The 23711-nt window shown below is 39.3% G+C and overlaps 1 protein-coding gene across 1 annotated transcript in view; it reads right to left on the minus strand.

Moving 5' to 3' along the window:
* LOC140845646 (uncharacterized) overlaps nucleotides 1-23711 on the minus strand; it is a 59819-nt gene that overhangs the window by 20033 nt on the left and 16075 nt on the right. The window contains exons 4-5 of the mRNA XM_073220316.1: nucleotides 18105-18211; nucleotides 16731-16858 (exon numbers count right to left, since the gene is read on the minus strand). Of these exons, the coding sequence (XP_073076417.1) occupies nucleotides 16731-16858; nucleotides 18105-18211 (235 nt within the window). The remainder of the gene's footprint in view (nucleotides 1-16730; nucleotides 16859-18104; nucleotides 18212-23711) is intronic.

Genomic DNA, 23711 nt, shown 5'->3' on the forward strand with positions numbered 1-23711 from the left:
TTCTTTTTTAGGCTATTCTGCATAAAACTTGCAACTAAAACTGCTATATTTCACAGGCTAATAATTTTATTTAACCTGAGTATAAACACAGTTAATGTGTTATTGTCATACTTTTGAGGATTCAGTTGACATACAACATGAACTAGGAAATGCCCCCCACCTAGGGCAACCCATAAGTGAGGCTACTTGTACTTTAGCAGATGTGTGGGAGGTTGAAACAATAAGGGCATGGAGCAAAGTATGGGCTACGACTGAAAGGAGAAGTGCACAAGGCCCTGTGAAGGTCTCCAGGACCTGAAAGAAAAATTCAATGGGCAGCCCAATAGAATCTTGTTAGAACTGTGGCAATATTACAAGAGTTTTGGGGTCTTTTGGGCTACTGAAAAGGGTTTATCCAGCACTTGGTGCAAATTCTGAGGCCCTTATACCAGTTGGTACGGAAGGACATCAGGTGGGACTGGGATGAGACACATGCAGCTGCTTTTACTGCTGCCAAGTGGGCAGTCAAGGTCGTACAGAACTTGAATGTAATGGACTCACCAAGGCCCTGTGAACTAGATGTTCATGTAACCGAAGATGGTTATGGATGGGTTCTTTGGCAGCAGCTTGAACGGACACGCCAACCTGTTGGATATGGTCACAACTATGGAAAGAAGCAGAGGTCCGGTACACCTCAGGGGAGGAAGAAGGGGACTGAGGGGTATTATGATTAGTACACATGGTGTGGGGGGATCATGGGGAAGACAGTGTAGCACAGAGAAGACAAGTAGTGACTGTGGCATCTTACTACACTGATGGACAGTGACTGCAATGCGGTATGAGGGGGACTTGATAGTATGGGTGAATGTTGAAACTACGTTTTTCATGTGAAACCTTCATAAGAGTGTATATCAGTGACACCTGAATAATAATAATAAAAAAGGCTGCAGGCTTATGATGGGGATTATGTTGAATCTACAGCTGATCTAGGGAGAACCGAAATCCAGTTGAATTTTGGAATCCCTGAACATGCCACCTCTCTTCATTTATTCTTCTTTAATTTTTCTCAGGAATTAAAAAAATGTTTGTTATTAATAACAATGTTATGAAGGATTCACATAAGCAACATTGCCGTTACTACATTCACCCATGTTATCAAGTCCCCGCAACACACACACACACACACCCCTTTACAGTCACTGTCCATCAGAGTAGTTAGATGCTGCAGTGTCACCACTAGTCTTCTCTGTGCTATGCTGTCTTCCCCGTGACCGCACTACATTATGTTGTGTTAATCGTGTTGCCCTTTAATTCCCTTCTCCCACCCTCCCCATCCACGCTTCCTCAGTAATGTTTTATGGTTGGTTCAAACCACCCTCTCCCTAGCAACAAGGTTCCCGCCATAGAGCGAGCGGCTCTGGGTGTAAGGAAGGTGGTGCCGTAAAGCCGTGAGTGTCATTAGCCAGGGTTGGTGCGGAGAGAAGCGGAGGAAGTGGCTCGAACATTCGGGCGGCCGCAGGAGGAGCAGACGGATGCCCCCAGGTGTGAGCGCAGACTGCAGGCGAGCCCGCGGCGCAGTAACGGTGAGTAGCGGGAGGGACCGGGTAGCGGCGGGGTCCGGGGAAGCCGGGCACCCGGGGGTCATGGGGGCGAGGCGGCCGGAGCCGGGACGGCCAAGTGGGTGGTAGCGCTCTCTGCCCGCCTCCGCCGCCGCAGCTGCCCGACCCGCGCCGCTGCCCCTCCGCTCGCTCGTCCTGACCCGTTAAGTCTCTTACCTGGTTTCTCTCCCGCCGGCCGCTCCTGCCGCCGCTGCCGACCCCCCCCACCCCCGGGACGGTTTGCCGCCGCCGCCGCATCCCCGGCGCTGGGCGGGCGGCCGGGACGCGGCCGGCCAGTTTTCTGGTCTGGGTGGAGCGGCTTGTTGCTTCTCTCCGCGCGTTTCCCCACTCTGCTGCCCCTCGGCGCCTCGTCGTCTCCTCATCCCCGTCCGTGTTAGCCTCCCTCAGCGCGGAGGCCCCCGGGAGCCGGGGAAGTAACTTGTGCCTGGCGCGGACCCTGCAAAGTGCTTGCCGCGCGCCGCGGCCCCGGCCGTCGTGGTCGCTGTCACTCGGCCCCGCGTCTTGGGCCTGCCGGGGCTGCGGGCGCGCGGCGTGTGGCGGCGGATTGCGGGCTGCGTTTCGTCCGTGCGCGCGTGTGCGCGGGTCCCGGCCGAGTGTCAGTTAGGAACTGTAGCTATTGGTAGGAGACCGTAGAGTATGGAGGCGTGGGAAAAGCTTCAACGTCTGTTTTGCAGTACCAACTACATGTGTGCTGGAATTACTAGTTACAGATGCTTGTGACCACTTAATTCCCTCTCCCCTCCCTCTCTTTCCCCATCCATACTTAAAATTAAATGTGAATGGAAGATAAACGTGGGAATTAGGTCAATTTCTTATTTTTATTGCTGTATTCTAAGACTGTTCAAAGATCTTTCTCTTTTAAAGTATTCTAATTTCAAATTTTCAGATAAGTTTATTCCAATTTTGGTTTTTAGATATCTTAAATAATCCAGTTTCAAATTTCTTTTTGTAAAATGTGATACTGTTGTTATTTAGATAGCTCAGTTACTATTCGTGGTCATCAATGGACAATATATCCTAATTTTCCTAATCTAAGATCTTTATATCTATTCAGTCTACATTCTAATTGAATGTTTGGGTTTTTTGTTAAATGCTCAGTGTGAAGAGTTTTGATTAGAAAATTCATGATTCTCTTGGAATCTTACATTTTTAATATGGAAGGCATCCTCAGAGGTCCGTCCCTTTTTATCTGAAAACTGATACAGATAAGCTCAAATTTAGGGTCTTTCAAGTTAGAAGCTGCTTAAGAGGCTTTCACATGGCTTTGAGGAGGAGTCATAGTCACGTGTGGGACAGGGCACAGTGATACTCTTCAAAGAATAGATGGTGCTAACTTGGGCTCAGGATAAACTTACTCTGCCTTAGATCTTGAAAAGGCTGTACAAAATCACTGTTTCTCTTTAATGTTTTCTCCTTTCTACCCTAAAAAACTAAGTCGGTATTAGTTTTGTAATAAAGTTGCTATTACTAATGTAATAAACATTCGTTTTTTAACCTCCATCAAGGTTAAAATCTAGACATGCTCATACCATACTGAAGTTTCTTGTCAAAACTGATGTCCCGATAATGCTTCCTTTAGGAACTAAGTTCCTATTCCTTCATTTCTTTTTTAGCCCTCTTTTGATACTCTTGCTTTTTGCTTCTTTTTTTTGTGGGGGTTGCTGGGGGGATAGTTGGAGGAGAGAAAGTAATTGCATATTAATAAATATTGATTAAGAAAATTAATGAAGTAATTTTGGAGCTGTAAGAATTTGGAGAATAAACCAAATCCATTTTTGCAGATAAGAAAACAGATTGAAGACATAAAAGGACTGCTCAAGTGCTAGTACTACTTAGTATGTATAGTAAGTACTAGGTTATAGCTTTTCATACTCGGAGCTCAGTATTCCTCTTATTAGACTGTTTGTAACAGCTGAGAACTGGATGCCATGAATTTTCAAATTTATCATAGTTCAGACCAAGATGTTTAGAATGCTTAGTCATTTCAGGTAGAAGTATTTCTAACCACTTGCCAAAATTGTCAAATTTAGTAGTTGGTGTGACTAACAAAATATTTGAGTTGTAGAGAGTATTGCTTATAGGCATATTCCTATTTGGATTACAATTTTTACTTTTCCCATTCTCAACTGCCATTCACTCTGTCCATCCCAATCCTCACTTGTACCCCATCTAATGTGTTTTATATATGTTCTTGGTTATGTCTCTGTCCTTGTAAAATTATCTAGTTCTTTTGTGTGTTTTGCATCTGCAAAGCTGCCATTTTGCTATTTTACTTTGTTCACTCAGCATTCTTTGAGATCTGGTCATGTATGTACATCTAGGTCATTGCTACTAACTGCAATATTTCATGGTTTACTTTATCATAAATGCACAAATGGTCACAGTGACCTCTTTTTCCAAAGGTGAATTGATAGAATCATAAAATAAAGTCAAAGTTTAACAGTAGCAAGTAGAAGTTTTGGAGAGCAATCTTTGATTCAGGGATGTTGACATGACACTTTGGGGAAATTCTATAGACTGTGAGGAGAATGTTGGATAATTTTAAGTGATTTATGAAGAAGGTAGTAGTACTATTTAAGAGTAGGCACCAGGGGTAAAGAGAGAAGACTTAGATCCTTCAGAGCAGTTGTTCTTCATCCCCTGAGGACCACATTCTTTTGAGACTCTGATGTTAGCTTACAGAAATTTCCATATAAATTCTACAGTTTTACAACTACATGAAAGTCTTTCTATGTATGGGTCAACGCCTAACCCTATTCCCACTTAGAACCTGTACTTTAGAGGTTCTTGAGAGGTTTTATCCTGTAGCTGTATGCTCATGATAAATGTCTCTAAGATAATTTCAGCTGTTGTTTTATTAGCTACTTCAAGTAGTTTAACTTTCAGTGGCACTTGGTTTTATCAGGCAAAACAGAGGACTGTTACTGATTTTTACTTTAGAGCTGAAACTATGTATATGGCCTAATTCACTTTCAGAGATCCTTCAAAGAGACAGTATTCCGTCCTTAATTTACTTGAGTGGCCTGTTTTTCTTTTGTAAGACTAATAAGTATGTATGTTACTTGTTTTGTTTGTTTTGTGGTTGTTTTTGCACTTCTTAAAAATTTTGGTATCATTAATATAAAATTACATGAGCAACATTGTGGCTACTAGATTCCGCCCATTATCAAGTCCCCACCACATACCCCATTACAGTCACTGTCCGTCAGCATAGTAAGATGTTATGGAGTCACTAGTTGTCTTCTCTGTGTTATGCTGCCTTCCTCATGCACCACCCTACGTTATGTGTGCTAATCGTAATGCCCCTTATTCCTCTTCTCCCTCCCTCCCTTCCCACCCACTCTCCCCAGTCCCTTTCCCTTTGGTAACTGTTAGTCCATTCTTGGGTTCTGTGAGTCTGCTGCTGTTTTGTTCCTTCATTTTTTTGCTTTCTTCTTATGGTCCACAGATGAGTGAAATCATTTGGTGCTTGTCTTTCTCCACCTGGCTTATTTCATGTATGTTACTTTTAAATAAGAAAAGCTCTTGCAGCTGAATAAAGACATTTATTTTTTAAGAATATGTATAAATGTATAGCAGTTTACAGCTTTGACCATCAGATAATTTGGGATGTTAACGAAGAATTCTGGGTATTTATGACAGGTCCCACCCACTTCTCTGCGAGGGAGACTAGGTCATGTAATATATGGTATTTTAAGTTGTTCTGGATTAATCCATCTCAACAGCACAGGAGAGTAAAGTATACCGTGGTAGATATTGTGGTATAACCTTCATAAAGTGTTTCACAGAAAATAAGTATTTCTTGATTATATTTTTGAAAATAATGGAAAATTGCTGTGTTACTATGTATTTCACTTGTGTGTGTTAGTGTGAGGACCGTAAGAATCTGAACTTTTTCCACTTCAAAATTGGGCCAAATGAGTCCTCTCGGGTGATTACATTATTTTATCTGTGTCTTGAAGTTCCCAAGTTCCTCCCTTCCCCTACCAAGCATATCTTTCTTTCAGAAGTCAAAACAGGGGGATTCATTTTATGAATTATTAACTTATTCTTTTGGTACACACAGGAAACCATTTGTATGATAAACTATAGCAATTTAAAGTTTGGTTTTTGTCGATGGAGCTGCAGCTAATCTTTAAGACCCACTGATAATGTTTTAGTAATAGCAGTTAACATTCCGAAAGGAACACTAAATCACCTTACTTTTCATTTTCAGATTTGTATAATTTTACAATTTGGTACTCGATGACATTCTTTGTAGAAGATGAGATAGTATAATGTATCAAACATTAAATGATTGCCTAATGTGTTGTAGGACTCCTAATTGCTAGGGATACAATGGTGGAAAAAACTGGTTTTGCACATATGGAGCTCATGGTCAAATGGTGGATAGAGACATAGAGACAGATACTGTTAATACAGTACAGTCACTAAAATATAGAGAAATGGAAAGAATGGTCAAAGAAAGCATTACCTGGAGAGATAATGTCCAAACTGAACATTAAAGGATCAGAGAGAGAGAAGGTGTGTGTGTTTGTGTGTGTGTGTGTGCATATAAGAATCAAGGTGAGAGGCGGAGCCAAGTTGGTGGCGTGAGTCGGACAGTGGGAATCTCCTCCCAAAAACATATGTATTTTTGAAAATACAACAAATACAACTAATCCTAAATGAGAGACCAAAAGACACAGGACAATAGCCAGACTACATCCACACGTGTGAGAGCCCAGCACCTGGTGAAAGGGGTAAGATACAAGCTCCGGCCCAGAGGGACCCGAGTGCCCCTCACCCAAGCTCCCAGTGGGAGGAGAGGAGTCAGAGCCGTGAGGGAGAGGTAGCCCAGGAGTGCTAAACACCCAGCCCTAGACATCCGCACCAGAGTGCAGACAGTGCATGCATGGAGGGTTGGAAACTAGGGAAACAGGGAAGCAAGACCTCTGAGCAAGTCCTGAAGCTGATGCCCCTGTGACAAAGAAAAGCGAGTGCTTTTTGAAAGTCTTAAAGTGACAGGGATGCAACAGCTGGACGGAAACAACCCAGGTCACAGCCCAGCAGCTGGAAATTACAGGGAAACCTGGGCGTACTAACCCCCTGGGCAACAGCTCTGAGACCCCTCACGGAGGTAAACAGCCAATCAGCCCCCCATCCATTACCCCTCCGGGGCCCAGCCATAGCAGAAAAGCAGCCTAAGGCTGGCCATGCCCTCAGCAAGGGAGCTTCCTCCATACCGGCTGGGCAAGACACAAAGACCCAGTCTACACCAATTGTCCAACAGAAGCCACTAGGGGTCTTAGTTGTCCCAGTAAAGAAAGGCCAGTAGCAAGTAGAAAGTTTGGCTCTCCCAGCTGACAGTCAATAGCACATATCAACATGAAAAGGCAAAAAGATTTGATCCAGACAAGACTAACCCAGACAGCTTCGGCATCTGCTACATTTTCCCCAGAGAAGGAACCTGGGGAGATAGATTTAACCAGTCTTTCTGATAAAGAATTAAAAAAAAAAGTCATAACCATGCTGATGGACTTGCAGAGAAATATGCAAGAACTAAGGAAGGAGAATACAGAAATAAAACAAGCTCTGGAAGGACTTCAAAACAGAATGGATGAGATGGAAGAGACCATTAATGGACTAGAAAACAGAGAAGAGGAACACAGAGAAGCTGATGCAGAGAGAGATAAAAGGATCTCCAGGAATGAAAGAATTCTAAGAGAGCTGAGTGACCAATCGAAATGGAACAATATCTGCATTATAGGGGTACCAGAAGAAGAGAGAAAAAGGGATAGAAAGTGTCTTTGAAGAAATAATTGCTGAAAACTTCCCCAAACTAGGGGAGGAAATGGCCTCTCAGACCACAGAGGTACACAGAACTCCCATGACAAGGGATCCAAGGAGGGCAACACCAAGACACATAATAATTAAAATGGCAAAGATCAAAGACAAAGACAAAGTATTAAAGGCAGCCAGAGAGAAAAAAAAGGTCACCTACAAAGGAAAACCCATCAGGCTATCATCAGACTTCTCAACAGAAACCGTACAGGCCAGAAGAGAATGGCATGATATATTTAATGCAATTAAACAGAAGGACCTCAAACCAAGAATACTGTATCCAGCACGATTATCATTTAAATATGAAGGAGGGATTAAACAATTCCCAGATAAGCAAAAGCTGAGGGAATTTGCCTCCCACAAACCACCTCTACAGGGCATCTTACAGGGACTGCTCTAGATGGGAGCACTCCTAAAAAGAGCACAGAACAAAACACCCAACATATGAAGAAGGGAGGAGGAGGAATAAGAAGGGAGAGAAATAAAGAATCATCAGATCGCATTTGTAATAGCTCAACAAGCGAGTTAAGTTAGACAGTAAGATAGTAAAGAAGCTAACCCTGGACCTTTGGTAACCACAAACTTAAAGCCTGCAATGGCAATAAGTACATACCTTTCAATAATCACCCTAAATGTAAATGGACTGAATGCACAAATCAAGAGACACAGAGTAATAGAATGGATTAAAAAGCAAGATCCATCCATATGCTGATTAAAAGAGACTCACTTCAAACCCAAAGACATGAACAGACTTAAAGTAAAGGGATGGAAAAAGATATTTCATGCAAACAACAAAGAGAAAAAAGCAGGTGTTGCAATACTAGTATCAGACAAAACAGACTTCAAAATAAAGAAAGTAAGAAGAGATAAAGAAGGACACTACATAATGATAAAGGGCTCAGTCCAAAAAGAGGATATAACCATTCTAAATATATATGCACCCAACACAGGAGCACCAGCATTTGTGAAACAAATACTAACAGAACTAAAGGAGGAAATAGAATGCAATGCATTCATTCTGGGAGACTTCAACACACCACTCACTCCAAAGGACAGATCCACCAGACAGAAAATAAGTAAGGACACAGAGGCACTGAACAACACACTAGAACAGATGGACCTAATAGACATCTACAGAACTCTACATCCAAAAGCAACAGGATACACATTCTTCTCAAGTGCCCATGGAACATTCTCCAGAATAGAACACATACTAGGCCACAAAAAGAGCCTCAGTAAATTCCAAAAAATTGAAATCCTACCAACCAACTTTTCAGACCACAAGGGCATAAAACTAGAAATAAACTGTACAAAGAAAGCAAAAAGGCTCACAAACACATGGAGGCTTAACAACACACTCCTAAATAATCAAAATGACCAAGTCAAAATGGAGATCCAGCAATATATGGAAACAAATGACAACAACACAAAGCCCCAACTACTGTGGGACACAGCAAAAGCAGTCTTAAGAGGAAAGTATATAGCAATCCAGGCATATGTAAAGAAGGAAGAACAATCCCAAATGAATAGTCTAACATCACAATTATCGAAACTGGAAAGAGAAGAACAAATGAGGCCTAAAGTCAGCAGAAGGAGGGACATAATAAAGATCAGAGAAGAAATAAATGAAATTGAGAAGAATAAAACAATAGAAAAAATCAATGAAACCAAGAGCTGGGTTCTTTGAGAAAATAAACAAAATAGATAAACCTCTAGCCAGACTTATTAAGAGAAAAAGAGAATCAACACACATCAACAGAATCAGAAACGAGAAAGGAAAAATCACGATGGACCTCACAGAAATACAAAGAATTATTAGAGAATACTATGAAAAGAAGCTAGAAAACCTATGCGGTAAGAAGCTGGAAAATCTAGGAGAAATGGACAACTTCTTAGAGATACACAACCTTCCAAGAAGGAGCAAGGAAGAAACACCAAATCTAAACAAACCAATTACCAGCAATGAAATTGAAGCGGTAATCAAAAAACTACGAAGGAACAAAACCCCCAGCCCAGATGGATTTACCTCAGAATTTTATCAGACATACAGAGGAGACATAATAACCATTCTCCTTAAAGTTTTCCAGAAAGTATAAGAGGAGGGAATACTCCCAAACTCATTCTATGAAACCAACATCACCCTAATACCAAAACCAGGCAAAGACCCCACCAAAAAAGAAAACTACAGACCAATATCCCTGATGAACATAGATGCAAAAATACTCAACAAAGTATTAGCAAACCGAATTAAAAAATACATCAAAAGGATCATACACCATGACCAAGTGGGATTCATCCCAGGGATGCAAGGATGGTACATCTGAAAATCCATCAACATTATCCACCACATAAATAAAAAGAAAGACAAAAACCACATGATCATCTCCATAGATGCTGCAAAACCATTCGACAGAATTCAACATCCATTCATAATAAAAACTCTCAGCAAAATGGGTATAGAGGGTAAGTACCTCAACATAATAAAGGCCATATATGATAAGCCCACAGCCAACATCATAGTGAACAGCGAAAAGCTTAAAGCTTTTCCTCTGAGATCGGGAACAACACAGGGATGCCCACTCTCCCCACTGTTATTCAACATAGTACGGGAGGTTCTAGCCACGGAAATTAGACAAATATTGAAATACAACCAATCCAAATTGGTAAAGAAAAACTTAAGCTGTCGCTATTTGCAGATGACATGATACTGTACATAGAAACACTAAAGACTCCACTCCAAAACTACTAGAACTGATATTGGAATACAGCAAAGTTGCAGGATATAAAATTAACACACAGAAATCTGTAGCTTTCCTATACACTAACAATGAACTAATAGAAAGAGAAATCAGGAAAACAATTCCATTCACAATAGCATCAAAAATAAAATAAAATACCTAGGAATAAACCTAACCAAAGAAGTGAAAGGCCTATTCCCTGAAATCTATAAGACACTCTTGAGAGAAATTAAAGAGTACACTAGCAAATGGAAACTAATCCCATGCTCTTGGCTAGGAAGAATCAATATTGTCAAAATGGCCATACTGCCCCAAGAAATATAGAGATTTGATGCAATCCCAATCAAATTACCAACAACATTCTTCAATGAACTGGAACAAATTGTTCAAAAATTCATATGGAAACACCAAAGACCCTGAATAGCCAAAGCAATCCTGAGAAGGAAGAATGAAGTGGGGGGCATCTCGCTCCCCAACTTCAAGCTCTACTACAAAGCCACAGTAATCAAGATAATTTGGTACTGGCACAAGAACAGAGCCACAGACCAGTGGAACAGAATAGAGACTCCAGACATTAACCCAAACATATATGGTCAATTAATATATGATAAAGGAGCCATGGACATACAATGGGGAAATGGCAGTCTCTTCAAAAGATGCTGCTGGCAAAACTGGACAACTATATGTAAGAGAATGAAACTGGTCACTTTCTAACCCTATACACACAAGTAAATTCGAAATGGATCAAAGACCTGAATGTAAGTCATGAAACCATAAAACTCTTAGAAAAAAACATCGGCAAAAATCTCATGGACATAAACATGAGTGACTTCTTCATTAACATATCTCTCCGGGCAAGAGAAACAAAGGCAAAAATGAACAAGTGGGACTATATGAAGCTGAAAAGCTTCTGTACAGCAAAGGACACCATCAATAGAACAAAAAGGTATCCTACAGTATGGGAGAATATATTCATAAAAGACAGATCCGATAAAGGATTGACATCCAAAATATATAAAGAGCTCACATGCCTCAACAAACAAAAAGCAAATAAGCCAATTAAAAAATGGGCAGAGGAGCTGAATAGACAGTTCTCTAAAGAAGAAATACAGATGGTCAACAGGCACATGAAAAGGTGCTCCACATTGCTAATCATCAGAGAAATGCAAATTAAAACCACAATGAGATATCACCTCACACTAGTAAGGATCGCCACTATCCAAAAGACAAACAACAAACGTTGGCAAGGTTGTGGAGAAAGGTGAACCCACCTACACTGCTGGGGGAATGTAAATTAGTACAACCATTGTGGAAAGCAGTATGGGGTTCCTCAAAAAGCTCAAAATAGACATACCACTTGACCCAGGAATTCCACTTCTAGGAATTTACCCTAAGAATGCAGTAGAGCAGTTTGAAAAAGACAGATGCACCCCTATGTTCACTGCAGCACTACTTACAATAGCCAAGTAATGGAAGCAACCTAAATGTGTATCAGTAGATGAATGGATAAGGAAGACGTGGTACACAATGGAATATTATTTAGCCATAAGAAGAAAACAAATCCTACCATTTGGAATAACATGGATGGAGCTAGAGCATATTATTCCCAGTGAAATAAGCCAGGTGGAGAAAGACAAGTATCAAATGATTTCACTCATATGTGGAGTATAAGAAGAAAGAAAAACTGAAGGAACAAAACAGCAGCACAATCATAGAACCCAAGAAGGGACTAACAGTTACCAAAGGGAAAGGGATTAGGAAGGATGTGTGGGAAGGGAGGGATAAGTGTGGCGGAAAAGAAAGGGGGCCTTATGATTAGCATGTATAATGTAGGGCGGGCATGGGGAGGGCTATGCAACACAGTGAAGACAAGTAGTGATTCTATAGTATCTTACTATGCTGGTGGACTGACTGTATTGGGGTGTGGGGGGGTGTCTTGGTGAAGGGGGGAGCCTAGTAAACATAATGTTCTTCATGTAATTGTAGATTAATGATAACAAAAAATTATAAGACAAGTTGATAGACTGTGTACATATCGGAGGTGGCACTGTGTAGTCAATTCCCAATATTTCCCATTACTCCTGGTAGAGCCAACTCTAAATTACATAAAGTCATAGAAAATACAAGGAATATTTTAATTTTTGGCTTTGGAAGGTGCTCTTTTAGTTACACTTAATGTAGCTGAAACTAATACTTGTGAATTCAGGGCTATAAAAATAAAACCAGGAGACTAAGTTTGGTCTGAGTAGACACTCTTTGGCTATCCAACTAGTTTCCCAAACAGTCTCTAAACTCTAAACACAACCTGCTATACACTCTTAAGTATATTCTCAATACTAGCCTAGAAGAAATTACTCTTTCTTCTAATTCCCATTTTACATGCCCTGTACTGCTATCCACGTAGGTAAGCCTAATTAACTAACCACGGTCCCTCATTTTTTCTACTTTTATATTTTTTACTATCACTTAACTTGACTTGCTCATCAATCTCTATTCCCTATTCTATATTCTGTAGAGCTTAATGAGGAATTAAGATCCTTCAAGGTATGAATTTTATCATTAATGAAATTTATGGGTAACCACTTATTTTATGTTTAAACGTGCATAATGGTTATTGGGTGCTGTAAGGAAGTAGGTTTCAAAAAAGTTGTCAGTGAATGGCATCACTTTAATTACAGTATGCACCAGGATCTTCAGAATTCACTTGTTAAACCTGGAATAAGCACAGTCAGTTATGTGAGAAAAGACAGCCTTGAGTGACCTGTTTCCAAGTTATAAAAGGGCAAGTCGACTCCAGAGTATAGAGTGCCATTGAGTTAGGAAATGAATATATAACAAAATTATTTTCCTTAAGACAAAATCATCAGATTTAAACTCTAAATTTTAAGCAAGTGAGCAAAAAAAGAAATTTGGATGGAAACTTTAAAGCCCTTCCATCACAAGGAATGGTAAAAGTTTCATCCATGAGCCTGGCCTGGCTTAAAGTGGTGGTTGTGAAGCATCACCTGGGAGTCCCTGGAGTCCCAAGATCCATCTGCTCATGGGATCCAAGAGGTCCAAGTATTTTTGCTATAAAGCTCAATGTTACTTGCCATTTCCATTCTCATTCCCTTTACAAGTATACAGTGTAATGTTCCAGAGATATGGTATGTGATAACATCAGAGCTCTAATGGCTAATGTGATGTATGATCATGTACATTTGTATTTAAAATGTTTCAGTTTTAACTTCTAATGTTGTGACTATCAATAGATACAACCCATTTAACTAAAAGTTCGTAGGAAATCTCAGTAATTTTTAATAATACAGAGGAATCCTAAGACCAAAACATTTCAGAATTACTATTTTAAAAGTCTACCAATATTTATTAGCATATAATTACTTTTTCCATTTTTAATAATCAACGACCTCTCAATCTCTCTCTCTCTCTCTCTCTCTCTCTCTCTGTCACAAATGGCCAACATTGGAAGTTGAATAAATTGAGCACCCGGACTGTGTTCATTTCAGTACCATTGGGTGAACACCTCAAGATGGGCTGATACGAGTCCAAAGAAACAAGGCTGTGTCACCTTCTGTGTTTTCCTTCACTGTGTCCTCTATATGAAGGTTCATCAAGCTGTGGCCCACAGGCGAAATCGAATCTGCCATCTGGCTTCGAAAAAGTTGTCTGGGAGCAGTCATGCTTATTATTCACTTATGTCTTGTCTACGACTGCTTTCAAACTATTATGGCCCCACTTAGCAGATGTGACAGCACCTGGTCTCTCTCATTCTGGTTTGACTTAATTAGGTATGAAGCTGGTAACAGGCCATGTTGGTGTAACAGTATGTAAAATAAGCTGTGTTTCTCAACGAGGCATGGCTTTTCTGACTCCTGTACTTCCAGCAGGAGTCTTTAAGAGCCTGTCTCAGCAGTACTGCTGCACACCAGTGAAGTTCTGAGTGTCTGCCATTTATGTATGGTTCTTCCAGGACGGTATTGCTGTGTTCCCAGTTTTAAAGACAGTTATTTTTATTAGTGAGATAAATCAGTATGTAATAAGAAACATTCATGTACTAAATGTAATTCATTTGTTGTAAAATATTTTATTTTTATTTATCATTTTTTACCTTATTTTCTACTTTATTATGACAAGTTCAATTTGTTATAATGTGATTATAGAGGAAAGATACAAAATTTAACTTAAAAATCTTTTATGTACACAGATATATGCGATTTTAGGGGTCATGACTAACTGAATTCCTTTTCAGACAACTGAAATAAACACCATCTCAAATTTTAAGTTACCTACATTAGCTTTAAAAATAATTCTGAATATTGAACTATTAAGAAAGAAATAAAGAAAGAAAAAATATACATGTAACTTATACACTGTTTTTCTTCATTGGTCTTTCATTATCAAAACTCCCTTATTCTTACTTTATCTATGGTAGACCACCAAGGGCAATTCAGTATCTCAACTCTTACCTGGAGAAGAGTTTCGATTATTTTGAGAAGAATTTTTAATTCCCTTGTCCACTTTGTACATATCAATTAGTTGGCAAATGCTATGTGTAAAGAAAGGTTACAAATAATATTACTACTTTAGTACTGATTTGAAAAACATTTATCAAATAACATTCCTAAGAATATTTTGGATAATAACAGCTAATACAAAGCCTTAATTAGCCCATATACTCCAAATTTCTAAGTGTTACAAACTTTTTATCAAGCAAATAATTAAATATGACAAGCGGTAAGATAGTAAGGTGGACCAGTCATGAACTGAGGGCACTATAGCTCAGTAAATGAGTCAGACTTAGCGTGTCATAATGGATGGATGTGTCTTGAACTCAGAAGGCCTAGCTCTATAACCAACAGCTTTTTGTTATTGGACAAGCTGCTTCTCTTCAATTCAAAGTCTTGCTCTAGAAATTAGGGATCTTGCTCTAGAAAGTAGGGATCTTGCCGCCTCATTTTACAAAGTTGTTGCAAGGGTTTCATAAGCTACTACACCCCCAAAATGCTCACAGGAACACTCAAGGAATGGAATGATTTGCTCTTCAACTTGAAACTATTTTGGAATACCAAATAAAACCCAGTGGGTTTTCACATGTTCTAACAAGTTAGCTGCTGTGTTCAGAAGACGTAATTATTTTCGGTTAACTGTTCTTTCTTTGTGGTAATTTAGGTGATAAGTAACTTATAAATATACTACCTCATTAAGTTGGATGACAGCATTGTCCCCTATCATTGTAGCTAATCACACCGACGGCACAAACCAACAGAAGTCAAAACCTGGCGCCGACTGCTACTTTTTCCTCTCCATCTACTCAAACTTTGAACTAGCAGGTCTTTATCTGAATGATGTTTCATCTCCATGTCATCTCCAGTTGACTTGAAAGACTTACCCCTACTCTTGTACATGTGGACATGGATGGGGCTTAGCTCTCCTAATGCCAAGTAACCTACTTGAGATTCAGAGATTCCTGTTGAGTGGCTGGCTTTCTTGTGAGGCAGAATCTGAAAGTATTTTGAAACCTGAACTCCACTCAAGGCACTTTGTAAATTTTCATTATTATGGAAAACAGACCACTTAAGGGGCGAACCTTAATTATGGAATCTCAGGCAAACTGGTCCCACTATTTAGGTCAGGGCAATATGGGGTGTTCCATGACCTAAGAAACCTGCTACTCTGTGGGTACAGAACATCCTACGAGAAGGCAAGTCTAATCTCTTCCTGCAGCCTTATCTGAACCTCTCTGCTAATATCTGCAGCTAATGGTCCCACCTAATATTGGCAAACAGGACAGACAATATCTTCAAAGGGTGAGTCATTGTGAGGGTCTCAGGCTAGGGTGCAGGCTCTCCATAAGGCTTTTGAGGGTGCGCAGAAAGTGTGTTGCTGAAGCTAGCAGGCCCAGCTGCCAGAACAGGGAGCTCATGCGCTGGAATAGTGGCTGAACATACAAGCATATGTATGTGAACTGAGAAAAGGTGTGGCTTTTCCAGTCTAGTGTGGATCACCATGAAGACAGGAATCTAGAAAGGCAAGGACATCCTGGGAGGAAAGGTCAATCAGAACTGCCTGCAGGGCCATTTCAGTAGCAATGCTGCAGCAGTACAAGCAGTGGAAACAACAGAACATAGAGTGTCCTTTCCCGCCCCCTCCAAGGGACTTATGAAAGAGCATTGTCTCTTTGGTCTTAGGGAAACCCTTGGGTTCTTGGAAAATTCAGGGGGGAGAGTATAGGGGTAGTCCCCAGGGAAAAAAACCAGGATTTTATGCTATCCTGAACATGTCCAGGTAACATTGTTGTGACATTATTTGTGCCTCATGCATAGCAGATATACATAGAATTAAATGGATAATGTTATGTCTTTAAAAGAGTCCTGTGATAAAGAACTGGGCACCAGTGCTACCAATCTAGCTTTTTGCAGGGTTTCTGGCTGATGATGTGCCCTATGTGTAGTGCCATTCCAAAACTGACTGAACCAAACTACAAAATCACGTTACATATTGAGTAACAGTTATTTTAAACATTAGTTCAGTGGTAGCTAGCATTTTAATGTAAATACTTAGGTATTCAAACCTCTCTTATGAGCATAATTTTCTGCAGTCCATCCAAGGGTATCTTCCGAAAAGACATCAATATCTTGCCGAAGAAGCAGCCTGGCTATAACTGTTGATCCATTATCTATAGCAAGCATGAGTGTTGTTCTAAAATGACAGAGAAATAACTTCACCCTTCGGAACTTTGTTAGTTAAATAGCTAACTTGATACACTTTACCAAGTTAAAATCTTGCCTGTCTGTGTAGAACTGACCATTCACATGTTCAAGGGTTCATCTTTGTAAATTACCTCCAAGACTAAAAGGAAGGGACAAAAAGGAAGCCTTTTGTCTCACTTGGCTGTTATGTAGCAGAAGTTGCTACTTTCAAGTCCTCTGGTGGACAAGAAACTATAGTGAGGTCACTTTTTTGAAACAGGTGAAGATTTAAATGAAGAATCCCCCATTTCTTCCTTAGTCTGGTATATTATACTTGAAAAAGACAGAAGTCTGATACATTAAAGCTATTTGCAGGCTTATAACAATATTAGTAATAATGGTAATACTCATAGTTGCAGTTAAGAATCTAAGTATGTTCTAGGCACTAAACTAAATGATGTATCTTTAATCTTACTTATACACAACCACCCTTGAAGGATATATTATAATCCTTTTTTACATCAAACATACTGGTGCTGATAAGTAATGTTCCCAAGGTCACACGCCTAACAAGCAGGAAAGTGAGGTATCACACCCCGTCTTGTGAGAACCTAAAGCCCACCTCCTTTGTCTTTATCACCCACCTATGACTTGTTTGAGTAAATGGAAAGTTTGTTCAACTAAAGCTATCTTTCTTCCTTCTACCATACCAATGAAAAATAAAAACATCAAAATATACTAGAAGTGAAAAAGGATAAAAACTCATGAGCCCATAGTATCTGGTAATAGTCATTAACAGTCACTTAGGAATAACCTAGTAACATCATTACTCTTTAAAGAAAGCAACTTAAAGCAAAGACACATCCAAAAGACAAAAATCAATTCCTTTTTATGCTCAAGAAGCATCTTTTAGGAAAAAATGTATGTAAAGTAGAGGTAAAAAAAATACTATAAAAGCATTAAGAAGTCCAAAATTGTGTTCTTAAAAAGCCTGTATTTTATAAAAACCAATATGAAACCCACCCTTTAGCTAATCTAAAAATCATGAGCAAAAAAGTCAGATTGCAAATGTCATCAGCTAATATTGTAAAAGAACCCTGCTGTACAGACTGTTGCCTAGTCAGAATCATTGCTTTTCTACTAATGATGTGTTGATATTTTCCACTACGTAATTATCAGTTAATCCTACACTTAATCTTCTGATGTGTTTATCACGATGCTAGAGAAATATAAGGTTTAAGAAAACAATACTGTACCTTTTTTTCTTATCAACAGCATGTACATTTGCTCCTTTAGTTAACAAATACTTTGTCATTTCATACTTTCTTTGCCTTATAGCAAGCAAAAGTGGTGTGAAGCCTTCCTGTAAATCAGCAAAAACAATTTACAATTTACAAAATCATATATTTCTAAACTGAATAAAAAAGTTATGAAAGATCCTCTGCCCTTAAACATATAATATAGAAGGAAAATAAAAAGTGGCCCCTTCCTTCTCAGCCCTCAGTTTTCACCTGCTGCTCCTTCTCTGGCAATGCCCTTCTTCTACACCTCTTTGACAGACTACCTGCAAAGGCATTCTCCACAACTCACTGCGAACACTGAAGTCTTCCAGGAAGTCTTTGCTTCCCTTCACAGTATTGACCATGGTGTGCTGTACTTGCCTTACTGCTTCCATCTAAACCAAGTTTCTTGAGGACAGGGGCTATTTCTTAACTCTCCATACCTCCAAGCTTTAAGATGTAGTAGGAAGTGCTTTAACTATTTTTTCTGAGTTAGTAACCGAAGTGAGTCTCTCTAGGGTACTGTTTCTTACAATAATTATTCCAAAGAATATGTACTTTACCAAAAGTTAATGACTATGCCACAGTGAAGATTCCATGTTCTGTATTTGAGAAATATTTTAAAGCTCTGTTTTATATGTATAGTACTAATGAAATCTGTTTAAGTTTGCTTACTCCCTATCTGCCCAATACTTCTTTGTTGCAAACATTAACATTTGAGGAATTAAGTGTTTCAGGGATAGTTCTGACAGCTTTCCAGTAAAAATGAAGGTTTTTCCCATGTGTACAAAATTGCTTGATTCTTCTATCAATGGTGTCAGGTTCCAAGATATCAATGTCAGGTACTACTGCTTCGAATGGGTCACTAGAAAATGGGCTCTGAATTAAAAGAGACAGGCTTCAAATGAAAGGATTGCTTATAACCAAATGGTCCATGGGTTTTGCCCTATAAGAAGATAGATAGTTTTGTTTTATCTTTGCTCTTAGTAAGCTCAATATGAAATTTTAATCCCAATTGTACTGATAACCCAGGGCTCATTAAAAAAAAAATCTTTTTATTCAGGTTTCCATTTTAATTGCCACTTAAAATTGTATTCCATGTAAAATGTGAACCAAATAAAAATATAATGGCTTATCAATAAAACTTTTAATACTGATCTATATGGATTATTTGTAGCATAATGCAAGTTAACTAAGTCACTTGCATTTTTAAGGAACAATGCTAAGGGGAAAGATATAATATTGTCTGCACTAAACAGATAACCTAACTGATTGTAACCATGATCAACCTCATTAGGTTTATACACATTCCAATGGGAATAGGATTACCAATAATACATGTGAAAAAAAGTTATTTTAAAAACCACTTATAGAAAAGATGGTGGCATAAGAGGTGAGACAGAGAACTCCTAAAATGACATATGATATGAAAATATAATTAATACAAGTAATCCTGAAAGAGCAAAAGGAAAGCAGGCTACACCAGACTGCATACACATGGAGAAAAGAGCAGACCTCACAGAACACAGTAACATACCTGACCTGGCGGGACCCAAGCCCTTCCCCCACCCTAGCCCAGCAGAAGAGGAAGAAACAGAGCAGGGAGGGAGTGGAGGCCTGGGACTCCTGAACACCTAGCCCTGGAGATCTGCTCTGGGAGCATGAACCTACATTGCATGCTGCTCTGCTTTTGTGCGGTTGGAAAGCTAAGACAGGCTGAATACCCTCAGAGATGGAAATTACAGCTGCTTGTTGAAAACAGGGATTCATATCTGGCTGATGTGGGTAGGCAGTCTGAGAGACTTCCTAAAAGTGAGAGGGCTGCTAAAGGGGCAAGGATTGTGCAGAGCTTACTGCTCAGGAGAAAGGACAGGTAGAAAAAATTGTCTGGTGCACTCTGCCCAGCAGGTTGGGAGCTTAAACTATCTTCAGGCACTCCTTCCCCTTGGCTACCTATGCAGCTCCAAGGCCCCCCACCCAACCATGATTCACAGCCTGCTGTGTCTTGCTCCTGCCCGGCTGGCTAGCCTGCACCTGGCTCAGGATCACAAACCGGCAATCCTTGCCCTGGCATCAGGCCAGCCAGAGGGAAGCCCCGCCTACAGCAGCTACAAAAACAAAGCATAGAGGCTTACACCTGTGTGTTTGGTCCACTGGTTTGGGCACCGGAGACAGGCACAGCAGCCCAGAAGCAGGAAACAGCTCTTTCCTCCCCCCAGGCACCAACACAGCTCCCCTGTGACCCCCAACATTGATCCAGGGACTAAACAGCTCCAGAGAGTAGAGCTTCTGGGCACTACAGGGCACCACAGACAAACTATGAACCATCAAAGGAACTTGGTTCAAAGAAAAATTGTGAATACACCTGAGAAAGATTGAAATGAAATTGACCTCATGAATCTTCCTGAAAGATATTTCAAAATAAAAATCATTGACATACTCATGGAGGTATAGAAAAATATTCAAGATCTTAGGAATGAATTTAGGATGGAGATCAAATAGTTGAAGAACACAATGGAGGGTATTAAAAGCAGATTAGATACAGTGGAGACAATAAATGAAATAGAAATTAGGGATATGGAAGAGGAATGGTAAGACTGAAAGAACACTGAGAGAACTGTGTGACCAATACAAATGGAACAATATTTGTATTAAAAGGGTACGAGAAGAAAAAGAAAGTGTCTTTGAGGAAGTAATTGCTGAACACCTCCCCAATCTGGGGAAGGAGATAGTCTCTCAGGCCATGGAGGTGCACAGATCTCCAAACACAGGGACCCAAGGACAAAAACACCAAAACATATAATAATTAAAATGGCAAAGATCAAGGATAAGGACAGACCAGTAAAAGAAGCCAGAGAGAGAAATAAGATCATATACAAAGGAAAACCCACCAGGCTTTCATCAGATTTCTCAGCAGAAACCTTACATGCCAGAAGTGAGTGGAATGATATATTTAATGCAATGAAGAAGGGCCTCGAACCAAGAAAACTTTATCCGGCAAGATTATCTTTTAAATTTGAAGGAGGGATTAAAGAATATTCAGATAAGGAAAAGCGGAGAGAATTTAGCTCCCAGAAACCATCTCTACAGTGTATTTTGGAGGGACTGCTACAGATGGAAGTGTTCCTAAGGTTTAATAGCTGTCACCAGATGTAATAAAAAGGGATAGACAAAAAGTACAGAATATGATATATAATATATAGGGAATGGAAGAGGAAGAAAAGGAGGGAAAAAGAAAAAAAGAACCTTTAGACTGTGTTTGTAATAGCATACTAAGTGGGTTAAGTTAGAGTCTTAGATAGTAAGAAAGTTACCCTTAAACTTTGGTAAGCACGAATCTAAACCGTGCAATGGCAATAAGTAAATACCTATTGATAATCACCCTTAAAGTAAATGGTCTGAAAGCACAAATCAAAAGACATAGTCACTGAATGGACAAAAAAACAAGACCTATCTATATGCTGCCTACAAGAGACTCACTTCAAAATCAAAGACATACACAGATGAAATGTGAAGGGATGGAAAAAGATAGTTCATGCAAGTAATAGGGAGAAAAAAGCAGGTGTTGTAGTACTAGTATCAGACAAAATAGACTTTAAAGAAAGTCACAAGAGACAAAGAAGGACATTACATAATGATAAAGGAATCAATCCGACAAGAAGATATAACCATTATAAATATCTATGCTCCCATCACAGGAGCACCTACATATGTGAAAGAAATACTAACTGAATTAAAAGGGAAAATAGAATGCAATGCATTCATTCTAGGAGACTTCAACACTCCACTCACTCTGAAGGACAGATCAATCAGAAAGAAAGTAAGTAAGGACACAGAGGCACAAACAACACACTAGAATAGATGGACCTAACAGACATCCACACAACTCTACACCCAAAAGCAGCCGGTCACACATTGTTTTCAAGTGCACATGGAACATTTTCCAGAATAGATCCCATACTAGGCCACACAAAAAGAGTCAGTAAATTAAAAAAGATAGAAATTGTACCAACCAACTTCTCATATCATAAGGATATAAAACTAGAAACAAACTGTACAAAGAAAACTAAAAGGCTCACAAATACATGGAGGCTTAACAACATGCTCCTAATCAATCAATGGATCAATGACCAAAGTAAAGCAGAGATCAAGCAATATATGGAGACAAATGAAACCACCACCACAACACAACTACTTCTGTGGGATGCAGTGAAGGCAGTTCTAAGACGGAAGTATATAGCAATTCAGGCCTACTTAAAGAAGGTAGAACAATCCAAAATGAATAGTCTAAAGTCACAATTATTGAAACTGTTAAAAGAACAAATGAGTCCCAAAGTCAGTAAAAGGAGGGACATAATAATGATCAGAGAAGAAATAAATAAAACTGAGAAGAATAAAACAATAGAAAAAATTAATGAAACCACTAGCTGATTCATGGAAAAGTAAACAAAGTAGATAAACCCCTAGCTAGACTTATTAAGAAAAAAAGATAATCTACACACATAAACAGAATCAGAAATGAGGAAGGAAAAATCACTACAGACCCAACAGAAATACAAAGAATTATTAGAGAATGCTATTAAAATCTGTATGCTAACAAACTGGATAACCTCGAAGAAATGGACAACTTTCTAGAAAAATACAACCTTCCAAGACTGACCCAGGAAGAAAGAAAATCTAATCAGGTCAATTACCAGCAATGAAATTGAATCCATAATCAAAATGCTACCCCAGAACAAAAGCCCCATACCAGATGGATTCACCACTGAATTTTATCAGACATTTAGAGAAGACATAATACCCATTCTCCTTAAAGTTTTCCAAAAAATAGAAGAGGAGGGAATACTTCCTAACTCATTCTATGAAGCCAGCATCACTCTAATACCAAAACAAGGCAAAGACACCACAAAAAAAAAAAAAAGAGAAAACTACAGACCAATATCCCTGATGAACACAGATGCAAAAATACATAGCAAGATATTAGGAAAGTGAATTCAAAGATACATCAAGAGGATCATACACCATGATCAAGTGGGATTCATTTCAGGAATGCAAGGATGGTACTACATTCGAAAATCCATCATCATCATCCACCAAATCAACAAAAAGAGGGACAAAAACCATATGATCTTTCCATAGATGCTGAAAAAGGATTTGAAAGTATTCAACATCCATTCATGATAAAATCTTTCAAGAAAATGTGTATAGGAGGGCAAGTACCTCAATATAATAAAGGCCATATCTGACAAAACCACAGCCAACATCATACTTAACAGCAAGAAGCTGAAAGCTTTTCCTCTAAGATTGGGAAGAAGACAAGGATTTCCACTCTCTGCTTTTATTCAACATAGTACTGGAGGTCCTAGTCACAGCAATCACACAACACAAATAAATAAAAAGCATCCAGATTGGTAAAGAAGAATTCAAACTGTCACTGTTTGCAGATGACATGATATTGTACATAAAGAACCCTAAAGATTCCGTTCCAAAACTACTAGAACTAATATCTGAATTCAGCAAATTTGCAGGATACAAAATTAATACAGAGAAATCTGTTGCATTCCTATACAGTAACGATGAACT

The sequence above is a fragment of the Manis javanica genome, chromosome 2 (assembly GCF_040802235.1).
Source record: "Manis javanica isolate MJ-LG chromosome 2, MJ_LKY, whole genome shotgun sequence".
In the NCBI taxonomy this organism is placed as follows: Eukaryota; Metazoa; Chordata; class Mammalia; order Pholidota; family Manidae; genus Manis; species Manis javanica.